This window comes from Oryctolagus cuniculus, chromosome 6 (genome assembly GCF_051225735.1).
Source record: "Oryctolagus cuniculus isolate XC-2025 breed Fujian yellow rabbit chromosome 6, ASM5122573v1, whole genome shotgun sequence".
Classification (NCBI taxonomy): Eukaryota; Metazoa; Chordata; class Mammalia; order Lagomorpha; family Leporidae; genus Oryctolagus; species Oryctolagus cuniculus.
Genome location: NC_142872.1, coordinates 21855785 through 21876666, shown reverse-complemented (window position 1 = coordinate 21876666; position 20882 = coordinate 21855785). Strand labels below are relative to the sequence as shown.

At 53.7% G+C, this 20882-nt stretch overlaps 1 protein-coding gene across 20 annotated transcripts in view; it reads left to right on the top strand.

Moving 5' to 3' along the window:
• Nucleotides 1-6473: 6473 nt before the first annotated feature.
• ACSL6 (acyl-CoA synthetase long chain family member 6) overlaps nt 6474-20882 on the top strand; it is a 62695-nt gene continuing 48286 nt past the window's right edge. For 2 of the 20 annotated variants that reach the window (XM_089334583.1, XM_089334579.1), the window contains exons 1-2: nt 15863-16029; nt 17327-17399. Coding sequence is in view for 3 of the 20 variants with exons in the window: in XM_089334588.1 (XP_089190714.1) it covers nt 6857-6905 (49 nt within the window). In the remaining 17 variants the exon portion in view is untranslated. Of the gene's footprint in view, nt 6906-9242; nt 9356-10133; nt 10213-14879; nt 15275-15829; nt 16030-17079; nt 17400-20268; nt 20649-20882 lie in introns of those variants that run through there. The other 18 variants (XM_070075006.2, XM_070075004.2, XM_089334586.1 and 15 more) reach the window with 16 other exon arrangements.

Below are 20882 nucleotides of genomic sequence, written 5' to 3'. Positions count from 1 at the left end.
CCACTGTGCCACAGCACCGGCCCCTGTAGTGACTTTTTAAAAGAATCTCATTGGTTCTGTCTGTCTGGCTTCTGAACATCAGAGAATGTTCAGTTAAAGGAAACCTTCCCCTATAAGTGGGTTAGTTCCTGTTTGACAGCTACACAATGGCATTTCCATAGACCTAGTACTTCCCTTGTGGGTAGGGACTTTTGTCTGTTCCTTGCTGCATTCCCAGGATCTGAAACAATGGCTTGCACATAGTGAATGACTCAATATACACTTGTTAAATGTATGAATGAATGTATCCATTTTTTAAAAGATTCATTTTATTTATTTGAAAGGCAGAATTACAGAGAGAGGTGGAGACAGAGAGGTCTTCCCATCCTCTGGTTCACTCCCCCAAATAGCCACAATGGCTGGTAGCTGAGCTATTCTGAAGCCAGGAGCCAGGAGCTTCTTCCATGTGGGTGCAGGGGCCCAAACACTTGGGCCATCTTCCAACTGCTTTCCCAGGCCATTAGCAGAGAGCTGGAAGTGGAGCAGCCAGGACTCCAACCGGCACCCCTATGGGTTGCTGGAGCTGCAGGCCAGGTCTTTAACTTGCTATACCACAGCACTGGTCCCATGCATCCATTTTTTTAAATGCAAAATATGATAACATGGGGAAAATACTGAAGCTACAAGGTACTGAATAAATAGTATCCATCATTCATTAATTCATCAATTAACAAATATGTGAATTAATTGAACTGTTCTATGCTTAGGGAAAGACTGGATAGATATAAGGATTAAATGAGTTACCATTTTGTATTAGTCTGCTAGATTTGCTGTAATAAAATACTGCAGACTTGGTGTTTTAGACAACAGATTTTTATTTACTCACAGGTTAGGTCAGCTCTAGCTGAAGCCATATTTTCCTAATTTGCAAACGTATTCTGTACCTGCATAGAACTACCTTTGCACTTGTTTTAGCCTTGTTTATGGTTTATTGACTTACAAAAGAGGTGGCTTTCCTTTTGTAAAACCTTTTTCCCAGGCTTGCAGACAACTGCTGTCTCTTCTTATAAGGACACTTGTCCTATTGGATTAGAGCCTTACCCTTACCATTTCATTTAGCTTTAATTAATTTCTTTAAGGACCTATTTCTTTTTCTAAAAATATTTATTTATTTATTTTAAAGGCAGAGTTACAGAGAGAGAGAGAGAGAGAGAGAGAGGTGGAGATGGAGAGAGATCTTCCATCTGCTGGTTCACTCCCCAAATGGCCACAGTGGCTGAAGTTGGGCCGATATGAACCTAGGAGCCAGGAGCTTCTTCCAGGTCTCCTACATGCATGCAGGAGCCCAAGCACTTGGTCCATCCTCTGATGCTTTCCCAGGTGCATTAGCAGGGAGCTGGATCAGAAGTACAACAGCCAATGCCCATATGGGATGCTGGTGCTGCATGCTGGGGCTTTAACCTACTGTGCTACAGCACCAGCCCCAAGGACCTATTTTTAAATACAGTCACATGGAGGGTTAGAGTTCCAACATGTGGATTGAAAGGAGAGAATACAACTGAGTCCATAATACATATATTAAGCACTATAAAATGTTAGGTGTTATTTTTACAAAATACACAAAAACTGCGTTTGTTGTTATCTTTGAGGGATGACAGTAGAAGTGATTTTTATTTATATTTCTATATTTTCCCAAATCCCTACATTGAACAATTTTATCAACCTGCAGGAAAAACAATACTAGTCAATAAAATTCATGAGGTAAACAGTTTAGAGCTCCATTTCTTCATGTGTTCAAAGCCTTTGCTCCAAATATGGTGGCTCTCCTGAGTGGATCCTTTACTGAGTGTCAAGTTTTTAGCTCTGCACTCCAGATGTGTGGTTGTCAGAGCAAAGAGAAACAAAGATCTGACTCAGCTCATGTGGCTTAGCAGCTAGAGCAGCCATCTCCTGTGGTAGAATGAGAAGGCCATGCCAAGATGGTCGCTGGCAACAGAAACTGCCTGGCAACAGGCTGTGATTGGATGGCTTCGGAAACCATATGACAGCGGAGCTTGACTGACAACAGACTGTGATTGGATGGCTTCAGAAACTGCCTGGCAACAGGCTGTGATTGGTTAGGGCATAGACTGCCCCTTGACCAGATTTGCTGCCTTGGCTATATAAGCTGCTATAGCAACTGAAATAAGTCTGCAGGCTGCTTGCCTCAAGCCTGCTTTCACCTGACTCCCAGAGTCTGTGTGGTGACTCCGCACCTCTTGCCCTCACCACACTCTTCCTCTCAGAAACGAATCCACAGCAACAGTCTCCTACCTAATGCAGTGATGGGGATGAGTGCTATATCCTGCTGTGATCCCAGCCCCATAGCCATACACTTGAGAGGGCTGAAAAGGCCTTCAGCAGTGAGGTGGGGTCAGTCTGGGTTCTTGGTTGTAACTAATAAAATACTATTTAAGCAGAAAAGGAGTACATCAAAGAATATTGGGACACAACATTTTGGGGAGGTTCAAGAAATAGGGTTTGGGGCAGGCATTGTGGTATAGTTGAGTAAGCCACTTCTTTGAATGCCTACATTCCATGTCAGTACAGTCTGAGTCCTGGCTGCTCTGCTTCTGATCCAGCTTTCTGCTAATACATCTTGGGGAGTAGCACATCATGGTTCAGGAACGTGGACTCCTTCCACCCACGTGGGAGACCCAGATGGCGTTCTAGGCTCCTGTCTTTGGCCTGGTCAAGCCCTGGTTGTTGCAGGCATTTGGGGAGTGAACCAGCAAATGAAGGATCTCTCTTTCTCTTCTCTCTCTCTCTGTTGCTCTACCTTTCAAGTAGATGAAAATAAATACTTAAAAAATAAGTAAAACAAATTTTAAAAAGAAGTAAGATCAAATTTCAGTTACCAGAAACAACTTCCAGAACCATTCACCATCCAACTCTTCTGCCCCCACCCTTGTACCAGTAAGATGGATGCAATGTGCAGGACTTTCTCTCATTCATTGCTGGTTTTTGGATCCAAGGATCATGAGGGCTTACAGTCATGATCTAAGTCACTTATCCACTCATAGCTTGCAAGGGAGGCTGAAAAAATGAGTTTTATGGACTCTACCATAAAGAGATACTTACTATGTAAGAAACTGTCAAAACACAGGAACACATTCAGAAGTGTTAGGAGCTACAAATAACTGTGGGCCCACCACTGTCAGAGATGCATGGCCCAGATGTCCAAAGTGTAGGAGAACCTGACCCCAGAACAGCTGAGCCCTTTGGGCCATTAGCAGATGACACAGAATGGACATTTGACCTTGCAGCCCAAGGGTGGCTGATCATAAAAAGATAGCAGAGTAATATCAAGTTAGTCCTGATATCCAGTGAACACAGAAAAGAGAAGAAGCTTACCTAGGATTTCACAGCATGATAATCATAGCTAACACTGAGAGTGGTACCTGTTGCCCCACTTAGATGACTGGCAGACTCTTAGCAAAAGGTTTAAGGCCTAACTTGAATACTTCCTTCTCCAAGATATATTCCCCTATAAACTAAGAAATCAGAAAACAGGTTAGAATAAGAGCAAATATAGTTTTGTTTGGGTGCACAAAAGATTGGCAAATTGGGACCATAGAAAAGTTTAGTGCTCTATTGAGGGAAGATTAATTTGAGATCTGTAATAAAAAAAATGGGTATGTGCAGCCTAGCATTCTTGAGGGTTGATAAGCAGGATCAAGATAATTCTGGAGCACTTCAGGGTGGTCATAAATTCTGTAAATTCCACTGGAATGTCCAGGTCAGGAGACAAACGAGTCACTCCAGTATTTATTAGACCTTGCAAGGTATCATTAGAGTCTGGAAAATTGTCCTTTCCGGCAAATTGAGTTCCTGACATGATGTATGGTGATTTGTCCCTGTCAGTAAAATTTCCAAGACTTAGAAAAGGATTGTTGACTATGCTGCAGTCATTTTGATGTCTGTGTTATCACTCCCTGGTTGGGCTAAGATCACCCTTTATCATCACACACGAACTGCAGACGTTGCTACTTCCTATTTATCTCCCCAGCCCCCTGGTTTGCTTAGCTGAAAGAGTAAGTGAACGGGGCCGGCGCCGCGGCTCACTAGGCTAATCCTCCACCTAGCGGCGCCGACACACCGGGTTCTAGTCCCGGTTGGGGCGCCGGATTCTGTCCTGGTTGCCTCTCTTCCAGGCCAGCCCTCTGCTGTGGCCAGGGAGTGCAGTGGAGGATGGCCCAGGTGCTTGGGCCCTGCACCCCATGGAAGACCAGGAAAAAGCACCTGGCTCCTGGCTCCTGCCATCGGATCAGCGCGGTGCGCCGGCCGCGGTGCGCCGGCCGCAGCGCGCCGGCCGCGGCGGCCATTGGAGGGTGAACCAACGGCAAAGGAAGACCTTTCTCTCCGTCTCTCTCTCTCTCACTGTCCACTCTGCCTGTCAAAAAAAAAAAAAAAAGAGTAAGTGAACGTAGAATGAAAGGATGAATGAAAGGGAGGCAGGGGCTAGAACTGCTGTGTGACCTGGAACCAACATCCTCCTCTCAGGAATTCTGTCTGCTGCTCTGTCAAATGAGATAATGTTGTCTGCATTCTCTGGGCCAGACTGTGCACCAGGGCTGAAGACACAGGATTAGGATCCTGCCTGGGAGGAGAGAGGTGTGAACAGAGCTGCCCACTACTGAGCCTGGCTTTGCTTACCAAGAGGGATGTCCAAGGGCCCCCTAGCCTGACTTGGGTCCTGGGTTATCTACTGCTGGATTTCCTGGCTGCCACATCCATGCAGTTTGGGGGCCTCAGAGTCACAGCTGCCCATGTCCACAGATGGAACATGGATGGAGACTTACAGAGTGGGGGAGGAGATGCTGGTAATCCAGGACAGCAAAGCAAGTCTCCTTACCTGGTGGAGGAACCAGGCACAGAGAGGAGTGAGACCCAGTCTGGGTCTCATCCACCTGTCCCCCTCTGTCACTGGAAGCCAAGCAGTGGTAGGAGGAAAGCAGAAAAACACTTGGTTAAGCTCTTCTCAGTCACAGGTCCAGGGCAGGGTTTTGGATTAAAATGTTCCCAAGTATCAGAGACATCTGTAGGAAGAGTAACCGGATGCGACATTCTGCAGGAGGCCAGGCTAAATATGTCCCATGACATCACTCTAGAGAGGAGGCTGCCAGCAGCAGCACAGGGACCCAGAGTGCTCCTGCAGCTGAGTGCTGCAGAGCAGGGCTGGGGCCTGGGGCTTGATGCCTAGCTCCTGGGCTCCCTGTTCATGCTCTGTTGGCAGGCTGGCCCATCTCTCTAGGCTAGTCTGGTCTGGGAAGATACATTCTTTCTGCACAGAATTCTGGTTCCCCCAGATCTTTGAGTACCAGCAGGTCTTCAGTTAATGTGCTGCCAGTGGGAGTGGGAGGAGGAGGTGGAGTTCTGACATCCCTACCACCTGCCAGGAGAGCTCTGCCCCACAGCCTCTGTGATGCCCTCTTGAAGGAGCCTTGCCAAGTTTGAGATTCCAGCGAAGTCCGTGTCATGTGTTGCCTAAGCTCAAGTGGGGACAGCTCTCCTAGAAGTGTAGATTTTGTGATGGGGAAGAATGGTCCTACTGTAAAGACAGCAAGTGACACACGTTTGCCAACCTGCACTGGTACACACATGCTGGACTCATACTGCAGATACAGATCCCTGCACTTGCATCCCACACAAGCAGGAGGTCTCTGATGGGCCTGAAGAGACCTGTGGCCCTTCCATCCTCTGCTTCCTGGGTTCTGGTCTCAGTGCCTGGTCTAAGAGGGCTGCATGGGGAGAGGGCTGGGCTGCCTGAGCGCTGTCCTCGGTGCTGGAGGCCCGGCAAGCTGCCCTGCGTGTTTGAATCCCAGGGAGAGGGTAGTGGAGGAGGTGATCTGAAAACCGGCATAGATAACCATGGAGAGAGGGGCCCAGGATGCCTACTCATTCTTTCAGAAAAATTTGCAACGTTGGCTTCCTCCTTTCAATCCCAGCCCCTGAGACATAAGATGTCCAGCTCTCAGCCTATAGTGTGGCCTTCACCATGGCTATCAGGGCCTTCTCCCATTGCACGTGCTACGTGTGGTCGTGTACGGAGATCACGATCGTCTGTGACTTCATGAGACCTACCTGTGACTCCCTGCGGCTGCTGGGACCACTGGTGACCATATATGGCAGCATGAGACCACACGGAGCTTCCGGCGACCTTGTGCATCCCAAGTGGATCTGAACGCCAGCCGGTCTAGCGTCCGGTGCTTTGCCAGAGCCCAGACAGATCGTCAGTGCCTCCTCTCCTCGCTGGCCCAAGTACAGCTCCGAAGGTCCCATTGTCTGCAGGCGCGGGTCCTTGACGATTCGGCGTCAGCGGCCACCGGCTCACAGGCATGTGCACCTTTTGGGACAGGTGTCCGCAACCCTGCGGCCGCCCGAGCGTGCGCAGCCCTTAGAGCTGGGCGGCGGGGCGCGCGGAGGCGAGGGGGCGCGCGCAGGACACTGCGGCCGGTGGTGGGCGCCCCCTCCAGCTCGTTTCCCCAGAACTCCGGGTCCTGACGTTGGGGGCGGGGACGGAGGGGCCGGTTCGCGCCGCTGTCAGGCCCCTCCCCCGCGCGGGCTCGGCGGTTCCGACTCAGCAGCCAGTGTGAGCGGCGCCAAGACCCGGCCGGGTGCGGGACTGGGCGTGGGGATCGGTGCTGAGCGCGCGGCGCCCAACCCCGCCCGCGCAGTCTCCGCAGCGGCGCGGGGAGGCGGGAGCTGCGGAGCCGCGGGGCGGGGGCTAAAAATACCCGGCGGCGGCGCGGTGGTGCCGGGCTGCGGGTGCGGGGCGCCGGCTGCGGGCCGCGGAGGCCGGGCGGGCCGGGCGGGCCGGGCGGCCCGGCTCAGCGACATGCTGACCTTCTTCCTCGTGTCCGGGGGCTCCCTCTGGCTGTTCGCAGGTAAGTCCCAGTTGCGTCCCCCTCGCAGACCCCACGGCTCCCACGGCCACAGAGTCTCGGCCCAAAGCTGTGGTGTTGGAGCTCCGGGCCCCTGAGCCCCGGCTGGCGGCTGAGCCCTCCGTTCAAGGTTCCCCAGCAGGTCCCCGAACCGGCGGGCTTCGGACCCGGTCTGGGAAGCGTCTGGGCCTGCTGGGATTAGGGGCCGTGTTCTCGGCGACCCTCCAACCCCCTCCCCTTAGGGCGAGGACCATCCATCCGCTCATCAGATTAGGCCCTGAGCCAAGGCCGGGACAGACTTACTTCGTCCTTGTCTATCTCCTGGGACCACAGGAAGTCGTCCTACTGTATGAGCTGGGCTGAGCTTGCTGCCCCTGGTCTCGGGGTGGGGGTTGGGGGGAAGCCTCATTACCTTCCCTGCTTACCCCTCTACCGCCCTACAGGATTTCTGTAGCCTGGGCCGTTCCTGGCACCTCATGCCAGCTCCAGTGCTTCCAGCCTCCTCCTTAAGACTCAGCCATTGCCACTTCACCCTCTAAGGAGGCTGCGAGGTCCTGTCCCCCGATCCATGCCCAGCACGCACCCCCCCCCTCCCGCCCCACACCTGGCTCTCAGGCCACACGTTCATTACCAGCCATGTCCCCAGGGGTATAATTCCACTCAAGTGTCTCCACCGGCGTGTGTAGGTTGAGCCCGATCTTTACAATGACTTTAATCCTGGCCTAGGCCAGAGCAAATGCCGCACAGAACGTTAGTGTTTATTGTTTCACATTTAGACTGCACGGGCAGAGATGGCAGTAAAGTTGTTTCTGAGCCCAGGACGGGGAGAAAGTTGACCTTTTGAAATCCTTACCTGAGGACACTGTGTGGGTGTTATTTTAATATTCACAGCAGATCTTGAGAGGATGGTGATCCCATTCGTTTTCTAAAATGAGGTCCAGAGGTGAACTGATTTGCCCAGTGTCTCAAGGCTAGTACCTGCCAAGCTGGGAGTCCATCTGAGGTTTTAACTGATCAGCCAGTGCTGAGTGCTTGGTCCTACCTGGCTTAAACCTGGAGGTTGGTGGGCCAGTAGTCTCTTCCCCCACCCCTGCCATTGCCTGAGGTAGGCTGAGTGAGTGGGTTGGGCCTCTCTAATCCCCTCAGCTCCCTAAGCTCCTTCTGTCTGCCAGTGTCTGGTGACAGGCTGTACAGGGCTGTACAGCTCCCAATGCACACAACAGGCAAGGATAGGACTAAGGGACAGGAATAATCAAAATAATGACAGCCTTGAGCTGCTAAGGGCGGGATCCCTCCGCACCCCCCCATAATCTTCCTATGAGGACCTCACCAGCAGTAGGAGGAAAGGCAGCTGGCTGAGGCCTTGGTGTTCCGTGGCTTCGGGGCTGCTTGTGACAGGGATGAGCAATGGAAGAGCCCCTCATAGCTGCAGGGGCCTTGTGTGCAAGTGGAGTTGAGCTGGTACTGACCCCCAGCTGGCTTTCTGTCCTGCTTCCTTATAGAACATTTCCCAATGTAGTCAGGTGCCGCTTGGAATGGGAAACTGGGGGTCTGGCTTGCTGATGGACTGTGCAAGAGCCTCGGAGTGGGCAAGCAGACTGTCCTCAGGGCAGTGGCAGCTGCTACCACAGAAGCCAACTGTGTCAGTGCACAGTGCGAGGCTGAGGCTGGTGTAGGGTGCACACTGGACCCCATGCTGCAGACACACATTGGTGCCTGCCTAGGTCACATATCAACTCTCCTGGGGACTTGACTGGGATCCCAGCCTTTCCCTGGGGGCAGAGCAGACTTCTGGGCTAAGAACTGCAGTGTAGCAAGCACACCTAAGAACACACCTGCCTTGTAATCTCCGTGTCCTTCTCTTCAGTCAGAAACAGGAGGGGACCCCTGAGGCGATATCATTGGTTAGTGAAGGTATGTCCTTTTTGCTACCTGATCTGGGCCTGGGGAGACAAGGTAAGGCCAAGCTTACCCTCAAGGGATCTCAGAGAAAGACAAAAGGAGGCGAAGTACCTGGGGGAGGAACTGAGTGTCTGGGAGAGGCAGCCACGTGCTCAGGGCTATGTCTGTCCTGTTTCTAGTGGGGAAGACAGTACAAGGTCATGGGCCAGCCCACATCTCACCTGTGTGTTGAGTAGTAAGTAAGGAGACAAATGGATTAGGTACAGCATGAGTCAGATGCTAGGCTTGGCACCGAAAAACGTGTTCCCAGTGCCACAGGCTCTCAGAGGACACTGGGAACACAGCCTTGGAGGCCTGCCTGCATGGTACTGTGGTGCTTAGTGGAAAAAGGCACCATCCTGATTGAATACCTTTCTAAAAGGGCCCCCCTTCCTCTAGGTTGATGCAGACCCATGCCCTTGTGCAGGGTCCAATCTGCTCAACTGTATACCTGACCATCGGTGACGTCTGAGTGGGCTTCTGCAGCACACGGGGGCGTTTGTCAGAGGCAGGTAGGCCGAACTTGGAGTAGGGGAAGTCAGACCAGCAAAGGTGTGCAGGGAGCACTGTGAAGGGCGTGGGGGTGAGTCTTCCAGGTCTTGTGCCCTGAGGAACCTGGGTGGTAAGAGGGGGTTTCAAATGAGAGGGCTTTATTTGGGGACAGTGGAACCCTCCATTTACCTGCAGTGGCTGGCTGAGCCAAGGGGTGGAACCTGAGGCTGGGAGAACAGTGGGAGGCTGTTCTGATGTTGTCAATGAGAAGAGCTGTGGCCCAAGGGTGGCCTGAGTCAAGGTAGGACTCCGGGAAGGGGAAGGGATGAGACCCCATTCTTGCCAGGGGGAAGTGTGATCAGCCCTGACAGTGTAGGAAGGACTGCCGGCCCAAGGACTGCTGTGACAGGCATTGGCTGTGGATCTTGCACGCTTTGAATGAGCTCAGCTCATCTCATCTTCCTCGTCCTCTTACCCCCCTCAAGCTTCCATTAGGGTGGAGGGCTAACATGAGGTCTGGGGCTACCCCAAGGAGCCCAAGAAAGCAGTTAGGAATTGGGACAGATGGTGGAGCCCCAGGCAGAACAGGCAGCTCTCTGGCCATCTGGGGATATGCCTCACAAAGGAAGCAAGCCTGGATTTGCACAGAGTATGCTGGAGAATTCTGACTTCAGCACGTTCCTACCACTCATGAGCCTGAAGGGGAGCAGTGCCCCAGCGAGAGCACACTGACACCAGGGGGCGGTAGAACCCAGCATTTCTGTTATCCAGCTGGTGTTTGTCCCTTGTGATCACCAGTTTTCAGGTTGACCTTCAGGAGGCTGAATTTGTCTCAGCTGAAGCCCCAGAAAGGACCCAGGACTGTCCCCTACACAGGGTGAGTGAGCATAGGCTCTGGTTTGTTTGCAAAAAGAGGCCAAAGTTAATAGGCTTCTGTATCACAGAAGTTGCACTGTGTATCCAGCCAGCACCTGGTATACCATAGGCACTCAAATCTTCATTGAGTGGAGGAGGTACTGGGTTCTGTGTGTGTGTGTCTGGGGGTAGTATTTTGTGAACATGTGTACTTAGTGTTTCACCGAGCACTTGCTGTGTTCCAGTTGCTATGTTTTGTGATTCTTTGTCCCTCTGGTCCTGTCATCCCCATTTCCTGGATGAGGTATTGAGACCCAGGGAGGTTCAGTGGTGAACTACCTCATAAGAGCTATCAGTCTGACCACATTCTTAGGCTTCCACCAGCCAAGGCCTGAGCTTCTCCAGCAGGCTGGTTAGTGGGCATGGGTGAAGAAGTGGTCTTTGAACAGGGGCATATTTAAAGAGAGGGTATCTGTAAAGTACCAGCAGGGGCTGGTACACAGGGTAAGGCTCATTAAATGCTGGGCAAATTATAACAATTCGTGCTAGGTCTTCCTTAAAGGAGGCTCAGGCTTCCAACATGCAGGAAGGGGCCCAGAAAGGAGTAGGTGTTCCATACTAAGGGAAAGGGTGTGAGGAAAGGTGGGTGATAAAATGAATGAGGTCGGGACACAAACTCTGCTGGCTGATGAGGTTGCCAAGGCTGGGTTCTTCAGGCTTGGAATGCCAAGCCACATTGTGCTGACTTTGTTCTGTGTAGTGGCCACATTGAGGAGGTGTGACTGGAACTGGACATGTGGATGGCCAAGGTGATGCCCTCCCTATGCTGCTAAAGCCCCATGCACATTCTGTTGGCTTCCTCTACAAGTCCTAAGATCTCTGAGGGCAGGACCAGAGTATTTATTTCTGTGTCCCCAGCTTGGGACACGCTATGCATCAATGTTTACTGTATAAATGGATGAGATGAAGAATTTCCTGAGGGTAGTTTATTTTAATAATAGCATGGTTATCTGTTTCCTTGCTACAAGTCAGTCAGCAAAATAGCAGACTTTGAGTGCTGTCCTATTAAGGTGCCAGGCTCTGTGCCTAGCTGGAAGGTGACATCATGTGTTGGAAGCAGTAGAGAAAGCAGGTATGAATTTGTAGGTAGATCTGGGTTAGTGGTCACTGGAGACCCTGAAGTGTGGAGAACCAGTGCTTCCTGGAACAGAATAAGAGGGCCCACAAATGAATATAGGAATGAACTCACTACTTCAGGGTGAATGGTTTTGTGGGAGGTGGGCTTTTCTGAAGGCGGTTGTTTCCTTGGAGCTCCAAGGTTCTGGCTTCTCCATGGGCTGGCCACTCTACTGAGCATAGCTAAGAGGAATCTGCTCACCCCACGGACGGTCTGGTATAATGGCCTCTTCCCTGCGTTGGCCTGGCCAGCATTCCCACCCCAGGATTGTTGAGTGAGGGGAGTGCTGTGGAGAGAAGCCCTTCGTGCCATCCCTTCAGGATGCCCAGGGGTGGGTCCTTCTCATTTATTCAACCGCACCTGGGAAGTGTGCTTATTCCATGGGTCTGCTTCCTTGGTGTAGCTCCTGATTGATGTGGGACCTGGAATCTGTGACAGACTGAAAATGGAAAATGGGAAGTGACTTGGGACAGAAATTCTGAGCCACTCTGAGCTGTTGATTCTGAGACACCACCAGTCATCTTAGAGCCTGAAAAATTTGTCCAGGAAGTCCTACCTGACCTTTTCCACCTGCTCTTTTTAGAATGGCCTTCCTGACCCCAGGCCTAGTCCAGGCACTTGGCTGTGGGGTCCATGGAAAGGGTGGTTGGTAAGCTGACATCTGCTCATTCAGACCTGCATCCCTAGAGAGCTGCCTCTGGGAGCTTTGGAGTCGCAGCCAGGCCATAGGGGAACAGTCTGTTCTCAGTGCTCGGATTGCTGGATCAGCAAAGCTGGATCGGCACCTGTTGGGGCCTGGAACAGACCTAGTGATTGAGGCTATGGGAGGAGTGAGAGAGGGCAGGCAGGCCCAGGTCAGAGGCACAGCTCTGGGATGGACCAAATGACCAGTGCCTGGAACCTCACCCCACATCTAGCATAGGCACCAGTGCATGACATGAATCGTAATGGGCCAGGAAGACTCTGCCCTCTGCAAATCCCTGTTTTTCCCCCTTGTGGACCCTCGAAGGGGCTGGGACTCCCTTGTGGAGCACCTCCTGCTCACCCAACCCAACCTTAATGTGGCTCATGCTGGGCACTGATGCAGGGCCTGCCAAATAGGCAGAGAGGCCCATGAGAGGGAGAGTGAAGTCAACCAGAGATTGGATAGCAGAGTCAGCTGGAGGCACACAGCAAGCACAGTCAGAGCTGGGACCAAGAACAGCAAGGTGGGATGTGGGCCAGCCAGTGAGATTGGTCAGGGTTGTTGGCTAGAGGCTGGGCAGCAAGGGCCTCAGGCCAGTCTGAAGAAGGCAGTTATTAGCATGGAGAAGGGAGTCCCTACTGGGGCCTGTTGGGAAGGGCAGCATCTCTGGCCCCTCAAGCTGGGGCTGCAAGAAGCCCACCAGAACCATACTTAGCGGCCAGACAGCCTCCGTGCTGATGGTGACTGCACCTTCCAGCACATGGGCTGGATGTGGTGGTGGGGGGGACCCTTTCTACTTACCCGTACTCAGCCCCGCCCCCTGCCTGCAGGCCCCCTCCCACCAAGCCTGGCCCTGTGCAGGGATTGGAGGAAAAGGGAGGGCAGGCCGTGAGTACTCCCTTGTTCGCGTGTCCCTGACCTCCTCATCCATGCCAGCCAGCAGTGAAAGCTGTGACCTGTGAAGCCGCTTTTTTGGGTCTCGTCCTCAGAGTCCTCTTTCCTCCTCTGCCTCCGCTTCTCCCTGAACTCTCAGAGACATGCCTGGCGTCTTGGCTTTGTAAGCACTTTGTGTGCCCTAACTAGCAGTGGGAGGGCTGAGACAGGAGGCAGCACGGGGCTGGGAGGTGGGCAAGGCCTGCCTCCCTTGCAGTGCGGGAGGTCAGTGAAACAGTCCCCTGTCGGTTCAGAATCAACTCCTCAGTGGTTTTGTCCTCAGTGTCCTCTCAGACTAGGTGACCTGGCTGTGTCTTTGTGTCCTGTTAATAAGACTCTCAGCAGCCATAGGGCACAAGATCTACACCATGGTGACCGGACAGCTCCCAGGGACCTTCGACTATCCAAGCAGCTTCTGGCTGCTGAAAGCCTGACCATGGCCTGGCCTGTCTGTTGAAGCAGGAGTCTAAGCCTTGGCGTGTCTCAGAAGCTAGGGCCTCTGCATACTGGGCTGCCCTGAAACCCAGCACAGACAGCTCCAGGGTGCTCCTGGCAGCAGCATGTGGGAGCCCCCTCTCTGGGCGCCTCAGGGTCTCCTTGTTTACTGCATTTTTGTTCTTCCCGTTTCTTTCTCCGTGCTCACCAGCACCTCTGTGAGGATTACCGGTGGTCTCTTACACAAAAAAGCCATTCTCCCTCCAACCTCCCCCATTCCTCCCCGCCCCCCATACTCAACCTGGACTGTTCCTAGAAAAGAAAAAATCCAGTGGAGCCTCCCAAAGGGGCAGGGTCTGCATCTCCACCCTCTCCGACCTCACACAGTGCTTCTCTCAGCGGCAGCCCCACAGGCGCAGCTCCCCCTGGCGAGCTGATGGGTTCTTCACGCTGGGTGGAGAGCGAGATTCCAAGTGCTGGGTTCCTCGGTGGGTCAGCGTGAACAACGTCCAGTGGCCTTCTCAGGGCAGCTAGGGCCCCATTTTGCTTCCGTCTGAAAGAGATTTTTGTTTTCTGGTGAGAACAGCCCCAGCCCCAGCCTGGCTGGGCGCCGGAGCCGGCAGCAGAGCACAAACCCTTTCATGTGACAGGCCCGAGTGGAGTGATGTAGGCCTGGCCGGCAGCAGCGGGCCCTCCCCTGCCACTCCTCGGGAAGCTGTGGCGTTTGCATATCCCTCTTTCATCCTGGCCTTGAAAAGGAGGCCTGAGTCCTGATGTTAACTCTGTGGACACCAGCAACAGGCCTGGCCCCACCCGCCTGGAGGGCAACTACTCTGATGCTTTGACCTCTAGCCGAGTGACTCGAGACAGTCCGGGTTCCTGCTGACCGGCACAGCCTTTTGCTGAACTGGGGGAAATTCAGATTTGTTTCTTACTGGGACATTCAGAAGAAAGATTTTGCCAGAGTGCAAAGAAGCCAGAAAATTAAGGTATTCATCATTTTTGCTAGAAATTTTACTCTTGACCAAAGGCAAAACTTTTTTCTTACTCATTATCTAATCTACAAAACAAACCAACAAACAAAACGAAACACAGTACCAAAAGATGACCCATGCCATGGTGGGTAAGCAACCAGGCAAGTCTCTGCCACACTGTCTGAGCTCCTTGACCTCTACATGTATCTTGATAGGGAACTTCCTTACCTCGGGGAGCCTCCCCCCAGAAGGAGGAGGTCACAGCCTGTCCCACCTGTATCCTGGCCACAGCAGTTGAACTCTGAGAGCATGGCCCTGCCTGGAATAGCCCATGTGCCCTCTCCTGAGCTGGATCCTATAGGGTTTGCAGCATGTCCTCACTTTGGGGCTGTGATGGAAAAGGATCTCTGCTCCCAAGGCCAAGACTCTGGCAGTGCTAATGGGGACATGGCTGGGAGGAAAAAGATCATGTTGCAGCCACAGGATTCTGTTTCCTGCGGAGTGGGGCCTTGAGAGGAGTTATTCCTGTGCAGTGGTCACAGCCCTCACCAGTGTCCCTAGGGTTTGTCCCAGGGCTTGGTGTGGAAGGAAGGACGGGGGGCTGAGGTGCGCCCACACCCTAAGTCCTGGCCATCCCTATAAATGTTGCTGGAGGGACCGCTGGCATTGTTGAGCCTCTGCTGTTGCTCTTTTCCCTGTGAATGTTGTTGTGTCGGATTCACGAGAAGGACGGCCTTTATCTCAGAGCCTGCGAAACTGTGTTTCTGTTTGTTTCTCCATTCTCAAGGCTTTTCATATTTTTACGTTCCTGAAAGTGTGGTTTTGAGGCTGGCTGCCCAGTTCCAGGCATGTGGGTCCACGTTCTCTGACCAGGCTTAGGGTGAGTGAAATGCTTGAAAGATGCTGTCTTGAAGACAGGGGGAAAAGGGGTGGCTGACACTGATAAAGGGAGACCTGTCCGCCACACATCTGTGTAGCTGGAGCAGGTGACTCTGCAAAGTGGAGGGGCACAGCCAGCCTTGGGTGGGCCTTTTCTAGATTCTAGGGGCTTACTTGAATCTTCAGAGCTATCCTGGGACTCCTTGAAGAGGCTCAGTGAGTGAGGCACCCCTTAACTCAGCAACCCCATTTCATGGGCTGCTATCTCATGGGGATGTGCAGTGGGTTGCTCACCTGGCAGTTTCCAGGCCAGGGAGGCCCTCAGCCTCATCAGTGCCCCAGTCACCTGTAGTTCTCTGAATCTAATTAAAACCTAAGAGATGGACAGAAAGCCCCTGTCTCAAAGCAGGGGCGAGGTTGGAGCCCTGTGTGGGCGGGGGTGGATGTTGGGCCAAGTGTGGGCTACTGTGTGTGTGCTTTCATGGGTCAGGGTCACAGAAGTGTGACAGTGACGTCTATGTGTCCTTTAACCTGGCTCCTGGACCACACACTTCCTGGGACAAAGTTGCTCCGTCAGCTCTGTACCCCTGACACTCACCAAAACCTGGTTTGTGGCCACTGGATCTCCTGCCCGAGAAGCTGACTTGAGGAGTCTGAGAGGCGGCTTTTATCTTATTTAAAGACATCTCAGAAAATATCAGGAGAAAACTGGAGCTTCCGCCAGAAAAGAAAGGGAAAGGGCTCCGTGGGTCGCAGGTGCATTCTAATTGGGGTAGACTGGGGAGGCTGGGTCACTTTCCAGGGGAGGGCTGCGGGGCAGGAAGTGCTCTTCCTGGCTGTGTTAAATGGTGGGGTGAGCCAAGGAAGCTGCTGTCAGCCCCGGGGAAGTGTTGCGAGCCTGGGCTCTACAGTCGGCAGTCAGAGTGGGCAAAGACCTCTTGGGAGGGAGCTCCAGAACTGGAGGTGGCTTGGGGTATCCTTGCTGTGGGGGATATGAGTTGGATTGGGGTAGACAGCAGCCCAGTATGGGGGCTTAGGTGGCTTGTACTTAGCAGTTGCCACTCCATGCCTGTTGTGTGCCCTGCTGTGAGTCCCAGAGGTAGGAGTAAAGAGGCTGCAGAAGTAGCCAACCTCACCCTGTTGCCTGGGATTGCAGGGTCCCAGTCCCGCAGAGGCACCACCAGAGTCCAGAGCTCAGCTTTGCTTCCAACAGGAAAGGGTATGGATCCCACCCCTGGGTTACCATCATTGCTGGGCTAGCCAGGAAGCAGCGTTGCTCGGAGCTGGTACGAATAGGGCCTGGGTGGCCCTGAGCCTTGAGGAAGAGATGAGCCACTGTCTTCTACCTGCTGACCCTGATCCTTGGTTCCTAGTGTCCCTACTCCCCAGAGCTTCTCCCAGCAGATGTTTGATTTGGGAATGTGCCCAGTTCCTTTCCTCTCCCTGAACAGACTGGCTGTGACCTTGCAGGGCTGGGGAGTGGAGCAGTCTGGGAGAGGCTGGAGGCAGAGATTCCTTTAGAAGGGACCATGTGGGTCTTCCCACCTCCCCACCAGTCTTGCTTACTCTAGGTCCCCAGCCCAGGACTGAGGCCCTGGCCCCTAATCGGTATCTCAGATGAAGGTATAAAGGACACTTTGTCCCTCAGAAATGTGCTTGGCAAACTCCCCTCCAGGACTTAAGCTGAAGAGTGCGGGTTGGGTGCAAGGTATGTCAGCAGAGGCTCGCATAAGCTGGCAGAGTGAGGGTTAAGGCTGGGTTGCTTGGCTGTGAGCTGATCCGAGCCAGCACCGCCCCATGTGCTGAAGAAGGGGGGTAGCGGGGGCCTTGAGGGCCGGCAGCTCCTCACAGAGCCTCTCTGCCCCTGCTCCCTGCCAGACCTGCTCCCACAGCCACCAGGGAGCCTCTACCACCACCCAGCTTCTCAGAGCAGGTGGCTGTTGCCATCGGCTGTTGCCATCAGCTGTCCCCAGGAGGGCAGGCTTGGGGCAGGGCCTTAGTCACTTTTGTGGATTGATCTAGATGTGGTAACCTCTTTCCCTGGGCCCCACAGGCCCTATAAAGGGAGGCTGGTTCTAGTGGGACAAGCTCAGTCGCCTCCCCAGTGCCAGGAGCCCGCTGGAAAGGTAGGGTGTGAATGCATCTACTTTCGCAAGTTGTCTTTGAACCCCTTGGCTGGCAGAGATGTGGGGGAACTGCTTCTGCTAACTCCCCTGTGCTGAGTGTCTCCCTTCTCGTGTGCCTGGCACCGCCCTCTCTGTCCATGAGCTGGTCTGAGACAAAGTCTGGAGGGGTGAAGTGACTTTCCCAAGGCCATGCAGCTGGCAAGATATTGAGTCAGGATGTGCATCCAGGTCTGTCTGGCACTGGACTCCCCTTTCCCCCAACTTGTTTGCAGGGCCCTGGGAAAGGTTGCAGATTTCTTTACGGAGCTGTTCACATGGGAGTTGAAGAGGTTTTCTGATGAGCTGATGGCTTTGTTGTGCTTCCCCACTCTTCTGAAGGCTTCAGAGTTTGCAGAGGCCCAGAGTCCTACTGCAAGAGCCCCCAATCCAGACTGTCCCCAAGGGGAGCTTGGATGATGCTAAGGGGAAGGAACAATCTAAGGACCGTGGTGGTGGCAGAGTCGGGACTAGGGTGGGAGGGAGGACAGAGGGGTCAGGGAGGGTGCTCAGTGCCAGCATGATGAGTTTGGACTTTGGTCCTCGGGCAACAGGGAGCCAGGTAAAGTTTGTTGAACAGCATGATGACATGGTCCCATCTGCATGGTGGGAAAATAGCTAGTATCAGTATAAGCATGGACGAGAGCAAGGAGACCAGTCATAGGCCTGGCTGCTCTTAGTGGTGGCTGGGCCAGGCCTGGACTGGGGTGGGAGAGGAGTGGTCCAGTTTGAGAGGTGGTTAGGAAGTACTGCTGACCAAGCAGGTGCTGGTGTTAGGAGGCGGACCAGCACAGCGTTCTTGGAGCTGAGCCATGGGCCCCAGGGCCATTTCCACAGAGACCGTGCTCTGGGGCCTTCCTCTGCCACCCACCTCCCTGGGCACAACGTGTTCTCACCCAGTATGGTTGCAAGAGCAGTGGATTTCACTACCAGCCTCCATGCAACCCTGAATCAGCAGGGAATGAGGTGAGGTAGAACTCCCTCTCCTGCCCACCATCCCTGTGCCACTGCTTGGTATTCTGACTGGTGTAGACCAGAGGAAAAGGCATGGGATGTACCAGGGGTAGAGGAGGAAGCAAGTTCCTGCAGAGGACTGGGAGCTCCTGCCAGGTGAATATTTACAAACACTCATAGACACTTCCTTGGCAACACCAGCACCAGCGACTCCCTTGGGTGCTGTCTGCACACACACACACACACGCACATGCACACATAGACACACACTGCTGCTGCAGTCAGGAAGCCTCCTGGGGCAGAGAAGGGGACAAGCCACAGCTGGGGCCCCAGGAACCACCAAGCATCGTCCCAGGTGCAGAGAGGCATGGAGGTCAGAGGAGGCCAAGGCCCTGTGCAGTAAAGAGATGAGCACAGACTCCCAGGCCTGGGCTGTGCCATCCCCTGCCAAGGGCTTGGTGGCGTGGGGCTGGCTCCGAGGCCAGTGTCCTTAGAGGACCTGAACTTGCAGTTCTGCCCACAGGTCTGAAAGGGCTCTCAGGATAAGTGCAGGCGGTCCTGACTGTCTGAGGTTGCTGAACCTAGAAGAATGAGACCCCACGGTGGCTGCCCAGTTGAGGAGTACAGGCCCAGCTTCAGGGCCAGGGAGCTGCTGCTGGTACTGCAGATAACTCCTTGATGGGGTAGTAGGGGGCTAGGGAGGTGCTGAGTATAGTGGGCAGCCAAGCCTTTCCCTACTGCTCTCCGTTACCCTAGGCAGGAGGAGAGGACCTAGCCCGGAGAGCATGGTGAGCTCTTGCTGTGAGGCCAGGAGGGAGCCTTGTGCTGTGTGCAGCACACCCGGCAGGCGGCTGACTGGCTGATCTTCACAGGCTTTGGGGGTCCTGTGCTTTCCCACCCCTAGAATGCAGCCTGGGCTCTTCTGAACAGGATGGAGCTGGTTTTCTGTGGGTTCAGCACCAGTGCAAAGGAGACGATGGGTTATGGGGGTGGGTCCAGGGCTGGCAGGCAGTGTAGGGTGTCCGCACGGCACGGGTTCGGGGTTGAGTCTCGGCTCTACTCCTTGCTTCCTGAGGAAGGGCAGTGCTCCAGTGGACCCTCTGCGTCCCCACGTTACCGTTCACGAGGCTCTTGAGAGGATCAGGCAGTGCACTGTGCAAGGGCTTCCCGGTCGACTGGAATGCGGGGAGTTGAGACAAGTGCTTTTTTTCCCTCTAGGGAGGACTGGTGGTCACATGGTGACTACTGAAAGCACAGCAGACCCAAGAGGCCAGCCCCACACTCAGGCCCCTGACCTTTGTACAGGATTTCGTGGGCTCAGGACTTCACTTTCTGAATAGAATCCTCAGTTCTCTGAGTGCTCCACGCACTCTTTCGATTCAGCCTTTGTGTAGTTGCCTCCCTCTGCCTGGGCCCCCTTTCCTCATTTTCCTTCTGTCTCAGCATCGCCATCACTTCCTCCCTGAAGCCTCCCCTGACTTCCCATACCTGATTCAGGCGCTGCCCTGGCCTGGCACATGCTGCACAACACTAGCCCACTCCCCTGTGACCCAATACTGAGCTCAGTGAAAGCAGGGGTCGCTTGAGGCTCTGCAAGGTGGGTGGGTGAGAGGATGGATGGCTTAGCCACCCTGGGTTGTGCCCTATGAGAACTCTAGCATTGTACCAAATGCCACAAACAGTCCTCTTGCTGCTGCAGCATAGGGTCTGTGAGCAACTGCCGAGGGCCAGGGACTCCTGGCAGAGAGGTGACCTTCCGGGACTGTCTCTAGAGAAAGTTTGGGAGTGTGTAACAGAGTCCTCAGTGTCTAAGTGGGACTTCATGGGTCTTGGTTTCTGTACCCATTGATTGAGTTTAGCTCCTTAAAGGAGATGTCAGTCAGCTGAGAGCCCACCCGAGCGCTGCAGTGTGTGTCTGGAATTTGCATCACGTGACTTGTCTTCTGATCTGTGGTTTAGGGAAGTACATGTCCCAGAAGGCCGCCTGGCAAGCTGTCCAGAGTCCTCCCCAGGGCGGCTTCCCTTGGTGGATTCACTGTGGTCTGTAGCTGGGCCTCTGCTTTGGTGCTGCAGACCCTGACTTTGATGGGCATGCTGGGAGTGGGCCATCCCTGTGAGGTGACCTCACAGCTGACCTTAGTTAAGGAAGCCGGCAGGAAGACACCATCTCTGGTTTGGGAGCTGAGTGAGAGTGTTTTGCTCGTCTGGGTGTTCACTTTCCCTGCTTCCCCGGGAGCATTCAGAAGCTGTGGGTGGCTGGTAAGTTTTCCCAGCTTGCAGTGCAGTGCCCTCCATAGAGCAGAAATTTCTGTGGGCCATGGTGCCTCTGTGCAGTGTTTAGATCAGCCTGGGTGGGGCTACCCCTGACCCCTTTTCCGCTGTGTGGGCTGAGCATCTATTTATCTGATAAACACATCCGTTAACTGTCACTTTGGTCCTCAGACTACACCAGATGCAGCGTGAAGAGCTTTCCCTGCTTATGTGGTACTGTAC